At 37.9% G+C, this 12,258-nt stretch overlaps 1 protein-coding gene across 1 annotated transcript; it reads right to left on the bottom strand.

The window, feature by feature from the left end:
- Positions 1-6,869: 6,869 nt before the first annotated feature.
- On the bottom strand, positions 6,870-9,285 carry LOC144706023 (alcohol dehydrogenase 2-like). Its single transcript, XM_078578900.1, has 10 exons — positions 9,124-9,285; positions 8,820-8,956; positions 8,674-8,720; positions 8,245-8,570; positions 8,056-8,138; positions 7,869-7,944; positions 7,713-7,774; positions 7,515-7,610; positions 7,281-7,418; positions 6,870-6,980 (listed from the first exon to the last, which is right to left on the bottom strand). Exons 1-10 carry the CDS (start codon positions 9,158-9,160, stop codon positions 6,870-6,872), a joined length of 1,113 nt encoding a protein of 370 aa, XP_078435026.1. The 5' UTR covers positions 9,161-9,285.
- Positions 9,286-12,258: the final 2,973 nt, after the last annotated feature.

Here is a 12,258-nt window from a genome sequence, read left to right on the forward strand (position 1 = left end):
GGTTTCTATTGAGCTCAACGTACACGCCATATATTTCACGATCTATGGGCACTTGATGTAGAGAATATTTAACATGACTATAAAAATAAATTTTCTAATTTGACTCTGACATTGACTAGTTAACCTGAACAGACAAGGATCAGACCGGGACCGAAAAAGAACAAACCAGAACCGGACCAAAGTTTAGGTAAGGTTTAGGTCTTTGCTAAAAACCTGGACTGGACTGGGACCATCATACCCTACACACAAGCATTTTTTTGGATGTCAGAAGATATACTTAAATTTAAAGGGGTTTTATGCAAAATAACTACTTGGTATAAATAGGGGAATGCCATAAAAAAATTTACCTTAGTCATATTTTTTTGAGGGTCCTTCCCTTTCTTCTCCCATCTCCCCTTGACTCATATCCATTCTTGATGTGATCTAAGCATCATACCGATGACGGTGGAGCATAAACAAGGCTCTTTAGGATGAAGGATAAATTTTAATTGCTAGGGTTCATGTGGATACAACTAGAGTTTGTAGGCTTGACCAGCTTAACATGTCTCACTCAAGAATTCAAAAAACCATGGATTAAATGTGCGTCCATATGATTTGATCATTAGCTTTTGAATGTTTTTTTATTATATTCAGAGTCTTCCACTACATAAATTTCATTCATTTCATCCAAATAAAGGCCATAGAATCTGATACTTTGGGCTAAGCAACCAAAGGCATCATGTAGATGGAGGTTTGTGTTTTCACTATGATCTGTGAGTTCATATTCTGTGAATTCTGAACCATCTTAGCTCATCGACAGCATGAAGTTCACAAACATAATTGAATATTCAAGATGGGATCATACACCTTTGATATCAGAGGGGACAGCTCAAAAAACATAATGTGATGAAGTTTTTGGCTAAGATATTAGACTGCAGAAGAATATTTCTTTGATACTCTCCAAATCCATGAATACTAAATGAGATGACCAGTTATGGTTTAACATTTCACCATACATTTAATCATCTTAAGAGGGAGTTATATGTACACAATAACTGATATTGGCAAAGGCCTTGGGAAAGATTTAATATAATCCATTGTATCTTCTCAAGCACAAGGTATCTTTTGGCACACAAAAGGGTAGCAGCTCCAGCTATCAATTTTATTCAATCAATCCATGATTAATTAATATAGTCATTTATATAATTAATTTATAAGGTTGTCCAATAAATAGCATCGGTCTGTTAGGGTGAATAATTAAATTTTATACATTGGCCTATATAGCCACACCTAAGTGGTATTTTGGAGATCAAAAGATATACATTAATATTAGGAGCATTATGAAAACTTTATTTTGAATATAAATAGGATAACTCAGTGAAAAACATTCAACCAGGAAAGATTTTCCCAGTGGTCATACTACTTCTGCCTTCTCTCCTTGAGTGAGCTCCCCTATCAATGTGATCAGAATACAAAATGACGATGGTGGATCAACAATCGGGCTCATCAAGATGAAGATATCTGACTTATGAGGACTGTGTGGATAATTCCCTGTTTTATTTATTATTTTATTCTGATGTTTTTGCTCTATCTTTTGGTATTGCTTTAGAAACCCATTAATTGAATTTCATGATGTATCTAGGAAGAAAATTCAGGGGATTTAAAACATGACCCCAACCATCTAACTGATCCTTTCAATTTAAAAACCAAATTTCCTCCAATTGGGCCCAACATCTCAAAGAAACAGCTTTAAAAATCATATGGATTGCTTAAGCCCATCGATCATTAGCACATTTAATTCTTGTAAATTTTTATACATGTCAGAGTTGAAATCATGTATCGATAATAAATATGCTTGAAATAAAAGTCAAGAAAGGTTAGTTATAATGCCCAAAATATGCATAAAATGATAAATATTATTTGAAAGTAATAAATATTGAAAGAATATATTTAATAACATGATAAACTAAGTATTTAAATGCTTAAATTCATATAAAATGCTTGGAATTATGGGTACATTTGTCATGTTATCACATGCACTCCAAGATACCAACATTCATGTTGGGTTGGGCATATAGGACTGGGGACTGGTTGGATCGGATCAAACCAGGATTGTAGGTCTACTATTTTAGGGTGGACAAGCCAATCTACAGTGATTTGGTCCATGAGTCAACTTGAACGAGACCACATGTTATTAAATCCTTTTTATGTTTTAATAAAAATATAAACTTCATAATTGATTGTCCTTCCCACCTATCTCCCCCTCCTTACTCCAGTTTCCAACCCCCATGCAATCTTGCCAAACCTCTCCCTCTCCATTACTCTGGCCCCCAAGCACCCCTCCCTATCCCAACTTCTCATTCCCACTCATATACTTGTTGGATGATCCCACATTGTTTTTCTGATGCTGAAGGTATCACATGACTTGAAGAGCAAGTGGGAATGGTAAAAAATATGTGATTGTTGTAAAGGAGAATCGATTGGCTGAACTTGATGACTGAAGTTGGTTGACTTTGCTTTGGGCCTTGGTGGTGGGATAGTTTATGGGGGTGGGTGATAACATCCATCTTGTGCATTCATTTGTATCATCCTTCACTATATTTAATGCATAATTCTTATGATTATGATGCATGTTATCATTACTTTATAATATTTTCATTATTTTGATGCTATTCCACTAAGTCATAATTTTTATATTAATTTAAATTCAATTACATATTTTATTCATGTTGGACCTTTCTCAAGGTCAAATAATTTCAAATTAACTACATTTATTAAGTTTAGTTCTTTCAGGAAAATAGTGGATAAACAAAGAAGGTGAAGATTAGAAGAATCAAAGCTGTTATAGTTTTGATTTTCAAGTAAAACTAGTGATTAATGTAAATTAATCATTTTCCTATCTAATCATTCATTTCAGGTGCCATGGGTTCAAAATAAGATAAATTAAGAATCAAATTAAGAAAATTTCATTAAAAAATACCTGTTAAATTAATAGATATGAATTTTCTATGTTATAGTATTTATTTCAGGGCCTAAAAGTAAAAATAATTATAGGTAGGGGGCTGACGTTGGTGCTATAATGTGGGGGTATCCCAACCAGCTAGCACAACCACATGAGCCTGATGCAGTGCCTATGTGGCATAGTGAGGCCCATAGGATCCCAAGAGAATTTATTTCAGAAATAACATTTTATAATCTTCCATTAATTTAAATATTTTCATATGAGATCATTGTTTCAAGGTTCCATGTACACACATGTTGAAGAAGGCGAGTAATTAGATGGTGATCTAACGATCAAGACTTGCACCCATTTATGGACCCCACAATGTGTAAGACATGGCCTCACACATGATGCCATGTGGCATCATCTTGCCCATCAAATTTCATTCTAAATATTTCTCACATTCACGTGCATTTAAATAAGTTTTTTTCTCTTTTTTTTCAAGAAAGATAGCTCAGAAATCAAAGAACAATCGCGCATGTAGTACTATTTTCTTGTCAAGTATAGAATGACTTGGATTTGCATTATTGATTCAAAGGCACTCATATTTTAGCAAAATTCGTGTTAATCTATCAAAAAAAGTGGGGAAATTGTTTCCAACAAGCTAGAATACTAAAAAATATTTAGTTTCTTAAAAAAATAGACAAATATAGTTATCAATTACTATAAAATACATTTGAGATTAATTTTGAAGCGTGATGTTCTCAAACTGACGGCATGATAAATATAGTGATACTAATATGATAAGTTTTGAGTACATGCTATCATATTAACATTATGTTAAGATTTAAAATATGAATAAAAGGTACATCTTAGATATTTTGATTGCATATTTCTTCATTTTTCCTCAAATCATTTGTGGTAATGTGAACACATTTTTTCTAACTCATTACTCTCCCAAATCTTGTGCTTGTAGTAAAGTTTGATAAATAATAATTTCAACTTTTAAAAAATTTTACACTCCAAATCTTGGTGGGACCACTGCATTCTAAGTCGAGTCATGATTTCTAATCATTGAATTGTGATATCCATATATCAATCCTCAAATATTAAAATTTTCATCATTCTCATACGTTCATATTGGAATCTCCTTAAGAGGCTCTATCTTCAGCAAGAATCACCTAAGGATGATTGATGCCAGATGTTTTTTGATCAGAAGAAGAGGTGGAAGAAGAGGCATAAGAGAAGAGGCGGAAGAGAAGACATAGAGGAGAGAGAAACCCCATATCAATTCATTAGTGCAAAACACCTAATGCAAGGTACGTTATGGTATGGATCTTAAGATCCGAACCCAATAATTACAATGGTCTTATTTACAGCCGTTAGAAGGACACATGCAAATATCAAGCAATATATGGGTGAGACTTTAATATGAGATTTGAACACTTTGGAATCCTCTACTCATAAGATTTCAATCCATAACTTCTTCATAAAATTCTGACATCAATTTCTTGGTCAGTGGGCAGCATGGGGATGTGTAGTTGGGCTTGGAGGATGCATTGAGTTGTTAGAGAGGCCCATATCAAGCTCGTCATAGCCAGAACAAATTTGACTGTCGCTGGGTGCCAAGTTGATGAAGAGGATTCTTTAGAGGACAAGGCTAGAACCCATTCCAAGCTATTCTTCTATCTGATGGTTCTTTTTGGTCTATTCACTATGAATGTTCTCTATGAACAGAGAGAGGTCTGGAGGAAGAATGACCCAGCGAGGGAGATAGAGAGAACGATAAAGATGGGTATGGAAGGGAAGGCACATTCATTACTAGTGCTTCTAAAGCTGGTCATGTTGATGGTCAACAAAACCATCAACTTGAATTTTTCTACTTTGACTTTGGCATTGATTAGTCAACTGGACCAGACTAGGACCAACAAGACCATGCCAGAATCAGACCAAACTTTAGGTAATGTTCAAGACATGGTTAAGAAGGGGAACAACAAAACCTACTTTCATGCCACTCAACTACCAAGATGCACACCAACTGCTGCCAACACTGCTTTGTCCTGCTTGAGCACCACACTTTTTCAATTCCCGCTGCTTCTTTTATTCAATTCTTCAATTTCTAGAAAAACTCCAAACCTTAGAAAATAAAATATATCAAATAAATAATATTATTTTTACTAATTTTCAGATTTTCTATTAATCTTTATGTGAAGAATTATAAAAAAAAATGTAGATTGGTGGAATTAAAAAAGTATATACTAAATAGTAGTTTACTCACATAGTATCCTGCTACCTATGGGTTGGAAGCTTGGTCGCCATAAACTAAGAAACTTTATATACCTTACCCTGTATGATTTAATCCAACTAGTTTTTGTTGTGATTTAGACCTCTTTTGGAACTCCATTTATGTGAACCTTGTTCCTGGATGAGGGTGATAGTTGCCTCTATCCAGGGCCTCCACATTACAGTCAAGAAGCGACATACTTAGTCAGGAAACCCAGAAGTATGAGAAGCTTCAATATCTTGAGCTTACAAATATCTTGAGGATAAGAAATGTCAACTTTTTGCCTTTTAATTAACAGTCCTCATACAGTTTTGAGCCTTTTTTTAACTTGCAGTATGCGCCTTCTATAACTGGTTCAGAAAATACAATCACCAAATATCATCATTTTTTACTGCATTTCAGGTGTCTCACATGTTAAATAAAATATTAAAAAACAGGACACCTATAGTGCTACGTATGCGGTTGCTTTTTTGTATGGTGCAGTGCATTAAATGCATGAAAATATGTATTTTTTTCACTATACCACTTCAGGTGCAGACTAAAAAAGCAAATTATTTTTACCGTCAAACTGTTATATTGCCAACACCTGTTGGCGTTCCCAGAGAAAAGATTTTGATCTTTGACCATTGTCACAAAGACATAACATCCTTTGTCTTAAATCATCCCATGATTAGAAGATAGCATTTACGAGGAAATACTCAGGGGAAGCAAGATATGTCAGGTTTAAATAATCACTCCCGTGTAACATGTTGCATCGTGATATAATCACTAAAACGCCCATAACAAATATAAAAACCCCTTGAAAATCCCTTTTCAAAAATCAAAAAATATATTTTCAAACTCAATAATTTAATTTATATATGAAATAGTTAGATGATTTATTTTTGACATAAAATTTCAAAAATTTTAATTTCTTGAAACTCAAGGACAATTCTAGAATAAATTTGGGTATCATTTCGTACGTAATATTATTGACAAAATACCTTAAATGTCATGAAAATAAGAATAAACATGGTTATGCATTAATAATTTAGATAGCTATAAAAGAAATGATAATATCCATTATTATAATCAGTTAAATGGCTAAAATGATGATAATTGAAATGTATTGTCAAGGTAACGAGGTCTACAGACTGAACGTCGCGGCATCTGCTAAATGCCTCGCTCAACAGGACATGAAGGCAAAGTGAATATATAGACAGATCTTGGTCCATTATTGATTAAACCTCCAAAAAACATAATTTTTTTTCTAAAAAAATATTTACATTAGTCCACTGCTTGACTTCTACTGAGTCGAGTAGGGTACGTAAGCAAAATAGATAAAAGATAATTATATGTACATAGTATTTGAGCAAACAGGCGGCAGCTATCTGCTGACGACCAAAGAGGATATGACATTTGGCAAAAGAGGCAAAGGAAGAAACCTACATATAATATTAATTGAAGCGGTCAGAATGCTTTTTTAACATTGGAAGAGTGGCTGCATGAGATTATGACAAAAGAGAGGTCCTCTTTACACATATCACGCTCGCGTGTACTGATATAACTTATTACAGATGGTACTAGCCGCACCGTTCACAGCTCATCAGCCTAGCGCCTTTATTCGCAGATTACACTTCATCGCTGGATCGCGGTGCCTCCCGGCCTTAGGGAACACATTTTGTTCTACATGCGGATGAGGCAGCGAAGGCCTTCGCCTCGGAACATGAGATCGAAGGCCTTGTTAATCTCCGCAAAGGGCAACTCATGGGTGACGAATTTGTCAAAGTCCAGCTCCTGAAAGATCAATCAAGAATCAAAATCACGCCTGTGGAAGCCTAGGGACAATCAGACGAGTAGAAACGTCAGTCTACTGGCTCTTATGCTCAACGAATTTATTGAAAATCCGTTGAGCGACTTTTCCGGTCGTAGGACTTGCTTTACAGGATGAAGACAAGCCGAATCAACCACGGGTTCGAAAGGACCCTTGAAGAGGTACTCGATTCCCACGGTTGCTTTGTTTGCATCCAGTTCACCTTAGGGGGGGGGGGGGGGGGAGCAGAAATATTTCTTTTCCTTTTTCAGATACCGCTCCACCAGTGGGGAATATCGGTTCGGGGTTGTAGTTCCGTAGAAGGTACCCGTCAGCGTCCGCTCGCACAGGAAATTGATCGGCAGAGTCTTGAAGTACGTATCTTTAGGAGGCACTCCGACCAAAACCGCCTTGCCCCAGCCCTGCAACCGCCGCATTTAAGAGAAGATAAGTAAAAACAGCGACACTAGTCGGCACAGAAGATCTGCAAAACTCGGAGGTGTGTCGAGCGAGATTACATCGTGGACGCATTCGAATGCAGAAATCATGGCGTTGACGTTGCCGATGCACTCAATGCTGCGGTCTACTCCGCCGCCCGTCATCTCTACGATAACCTGTCACACCACGTTTCAAAGGATTAATAAAGGTGCCCGCACAAGGCTTTACGGATACTAGTGATTCTGAGAAGTGAGATCGAAAGAGAAGAGACGCCCAACCTCTTGAACGGGCTTGTCGTAGTCTTTTGGGTTCACAAACTCCGTCACTCCGAACTTCTTGGCTGTACACAAAACAAATATACCCCGAATATCTTCAATTCTCTGGTCCACTTCAGACGACTAAAGCTTATTATTTCTAAGAGTTTGGACGCAGACCTTGCTCGAATCTGTCCGGGTTCAGGTCGACGCCGATGATCCTTGAAGCTCCGGACACCCTGGCTCCCTCCGCGGCCTGTTTTCATCAGATCATGTAAAGGACTAATCCGGAGAAGACGGCCCAGGGCAAGTCCACGCAGGTACAGGATAATTAAAGCGAATTAGACGGTGATAGAGGGACACTCACGGCAAGGCCGACGGATCCCAATCCGAACACGGCGACCGTAGAGCCTTTCTTGGGCTTTGCCACGTTCACCGTCGCGCCGAAACCTGCATAGGACACGCCCGTTTGAACATCGGTATTGTAGTTCCAAATTCAGAAACGCGCGAGGACGAGGAATCGAAAGCTGAGATCGTTGTTTCATGGGAGACGCACCCGTGGCGATACCGCAGCTGACGACGCAGACCTTGTCGAGGGGAGCGGCGGGGTTGATCTTGGCGAGACAGCCGACGTGAACGACGGTGTACTCGCTGAAGGTGGAGGTGCCCAGAAAGTGGTAGATGGGCTTGCCGTCCTTGGAGAATCTCGTCTTCCCGTCGTTGAGCATCACGCCCCGGTCGGGGTCGATCCTCAGCAGGCTACACATGTTGCTCTCCTCCGACTTGCAGTGCGCGCACTCCCCGCACTCCCCCGTGAACACCGGCAGAACGTGGTCTCCCGGCTGCACATCCGTCACCCCTTCTCCCACGCTCTCCACAATCCTGATCCCAACAAATCCAAGAACGATATCCCAGATTAGCAACACAGCGAGACTGGAGAGTAGAAAATTGGAGAAGAGAGGAAGGAACGCGTTTGACGGCTTACCCAGAGGCCTCGTGTCCCAAGATCCTGGGGAATACGGGAGTCTGACCCTGCAATGCCGTCAAAAACCAGATCAAATCAGGAATTCCACCTTCGATCGGAGCCTCTTATCGCGTCTATCTGGTATGAATTGATGAATAATGCCGTACCTTGGCCTCCCAGAAGAAGACATCGGTGTGGCAGAGGGAGGTGAAGAGGATCTTCACCCGGACCTCGTTGGCCTGCGGCGGAGCCACCTCCACCTCTTCGATCGACAGCGGTTTCCCCGCTTCCCAGGCAATCGCCGCTGCAACATGAGCGAAGAAATTCGGTGGGGATTAGCAGTCGTACCAGAGAACGTCAACATTAGAGATCGCCGCCTCGTTGATGAGGGACCAAAAAGCTCTGCTCAGACCATTGCCATACGGGCTGGAACAGAGTGAAAGACTTTGCAACAATGGGCGAGCGTCGTACCTTTGCATCTGATGACTTGACCAGCCGTACTCGCCATCGTCTATCTCTCTCTCTTCCTCGCTCTCTCTCGCTCTTTCCCTCGCTCTCTCTTTCGCTCTTTTCCTCACTCTCTTTCTCTTAATGAGGATTTATGACCAGCAGTGGATACGAAGAAATACAGGGCCGTCCAGGGAATATATAAGGGGTGAAGCTGCCCTGGATATTCGTGGTTTCTTCCATCTCCAAAACCGTTTGTGCTGGAAGAAACGTCTCATACGGTGGCTCGGTTCTAGGCTTCGCAATGTCTGATGTCTTTTCACAGCTGTGAGGGGTCGACAGGTTGACTGATACGTCAACCTCAGCTGTATTTCTAGAATCCTGTATTCCTGGAGCGGTTTTGGTTTCAGCAAGATTCTCCGTTACCGGTGGTTATTTTATTTATTTCATCCTTATTACCGCTGCGGGCTACGGATATAGCAGATTGTTTAACTCAGTCGCTGCTTTCGCGACATTAATGGTTCAAAATTCTTGAGCGTGGTAAATTATAGAGGATGGGATGAGTATAAAGTGAGATTGAAAAGTATGATCTTTGATATTACATCCCGTTCCGGCCTTCCGTTTCATGGAGCTTCTGCCCATCACTTTTAACTTACCTCAAGATAAGTGGGTTTATAAGTTTGACTTACCCACAGCATGATTAGGGTCAGGAAAATGTCAAGGGATGAGATAGGTTTGCCAATCTCAGTTTTAAAATGATGATCTGGTGGGCCGGCTTAGTTTCCAAAACCGGCATCGGCGCGTGGAAAGTCGATGACTTTTTAAGCTCTTGTCTAGATAGAGTCCGACTGCTCTCAACGAAGATGCCAGCTGTCATCACGGTAAAGAATTGAGCATGAAACACAACAAAGACCATGGAAACGTCCGTTTCACGCTGTCTCGAAGTCCATGCTTCGTTTCTTTTATCCGGAAAATATGACGCATAAAATATCATTAAGATTTTCTTCAATCGACGGACGGAGCTGGAGAAGCCAAGTGGCACGTCCAAATTCGTTGAATAAAGTCAATGCCAAGAGTATCGGTCAATCGGCGTGTCAGGTTTGGCCTGGGTCTGGATCCAAAACTCAGCCTGGAACTATGCACGCTGGTTGGAACCCAGGACTTGGGCTATGGCTATGGATTTTCTCACCAGTGGATAGTGGCTGGTACAAACGCACACACTGACATACATATATATATGTATATATATGTATACATATGTATGTATATATATGTATATATATATTTATCGAGGTCTTTGATGATTTATCAGGCATGATTGACTGGCAAAAATATCTAGCAAATATTTGATCTATATGATGGAATCCTCAATATAAATATTTTAAAATTTGATATCATGAATTAATGCTATAATATGATTTCAATTAATTTGCAAATTAAATCATCAAATAAATATTTATGATATTCTAATTAAATAATTTTAAAGCTCAAATATTTAATTAATATTAAATAAAAAATCATACCACCTTATATTTAATTGGCCTTGAGTTAAATGATTTAAAATTTGAATTATCTTGAGAAAATAAAGAATCTATATTTTGGACCTATATTTTAAACATTTAGATTGATCATTTTTAAATAAACCCTTGTTATCATTTTGAAAAAATGTAATTGAATACTTTCTGATTTCAAGGAAGTTTCTCATGTTTGTTATGAGCAAACTTTTTAATATGAAAATAATTTACCTTTAAATAGAGACAAAAAATATTAAAATTTTTCTCAAATAACTCCCAAGGTAAAGCGCATTGGTCACAACCGTAATGCATGGCGCCACATCAATATAGACCTAGGATCCAAATCACAATAATTTGGGTTTGTTGTCTTACCTCTATACCTACTTATTTGGGAGGAACACATTTTGTGAATAAGATGCATAAGGTCATGGTAGAGGGATAATGTATCTTTGTTTTTCGAGCATAAGGACTGCATCTGTATCGATGCAGAAGCTTAAGGACCTAATATCCTACATGCAGAAGCTTCATGAGGACCTAATATCCAACATGCAGAAGCTTCATGGAGTAACCCATTATAAATGATGTAAATCATATCACTTTATGTTTAGCGGAGGTGGCTAAAGGTAATCTTCACGTCTCCGAACCTAGCCTATGTCCTTGAGATTGCCACTTGTGTTGAGTTTTCATTATATGTCTATGATGGAATATGATTAATTGCTATAAGTGAAATTATCATTTTGATATAGGTGAATGTAACACCTTGTCCTTGATGTGCTATCAATTGTTAAGGTAATGTAAAAAAAACAGGACACCTATAGTGCTACGTATGCGGTTGCTTTTTTGTATGGTGCAGTGCATTAAATGCATGAAAATATGTATTTTTTTCATTATACCACTTCAGGTGCAGACTAAAAAAAGCAAATTATTTTTACCGTCAAACTGTTATATTGCCAACACCTGTTGGCGTTCCCAGAGAAAAGATTTTGATCTTTGACCATTGTCACAAAGACATAACATCCTTTGTCTTAAATCATCCCATGATTAGAAGATAGCATTTACGAGGAAATACTCAGGGGAAGCAAGATATGTCAGGTTTAAATAATCACTCCCGTGTAACATGTTGCATCGTGATATAATCACTAAAACGCCCATAACAAATATAAAAACCCCTTGAAAATCCCTTTTCAAAAATCAAAAAATATATTTTCAAACTCAATAATTTAATTTATATATGAAATAGTTAGATGATTTATTTTTGACATAAAATTTCAAAATTTTAATTTCTTGAAACTCAAGGACAATTCTAGAATAAATTTGGGTATCATTTCAGACGTAATATTATTGACAAAATACCTTAAATGTCATGAAAATAAGAATAAACATGGTTATGCATTAATAATTTAGATAGCTATAAAAGAAATGATAATATCCATTATTATAATCAGTTAAATGGCTAAAATGATGATAATTGAAATGTATTGTCAAGGTAACGAGGTCTACAGACTGAACGTCGCGGCATCTGCTAAATGCCTCGCTCAACAGGACATGAAGGCAAAGTGAATATATAGACAGATCTTGGTCCATTATTGATTAAACCTCCAAAAAACATAATTTTTTTTCTAAAAAAATATTTACATTAGTCCAC

This window comes from Wolffia australiana, chromosome 7, assembly GCF_029677425.1.
Source record: "Wolffia australiana isolate 7733 chromosome 7, ASM2967742v1".
NCBI classification, from domain to species: domain Eukaryota; kingdom Viridiplantae; phylum Streptophyta; class Magnoliopsida; order Alismatales; family Araceae; genus Wolffia; species Wolffia australiana.

Bases quoted from the DNA above. Each gene is read 5' to 3' on its own strand.
- LOC144706023 (XM_078578900.1), bottom strand. From the start codon at position 9,160: ATGGCGAGTACGGCTGGTCAAGTCATCAGATGCAAAG. The intron at 7,945-8,055 runs GTGAGTGTCCCT...TGATGAAAACAG, and splicing joins TGGGATCCGTCGGCCTTGCC to GCCGCGGAGGGAGCCAGGGT. The intron at 7,775-7,868 runs GTCTGCGTCCAA...TTTTGTGTACAG, and splicing joins CCCGGACAGATTCGAGCAAG to CCAAGAAGTTCGGAGTGACG.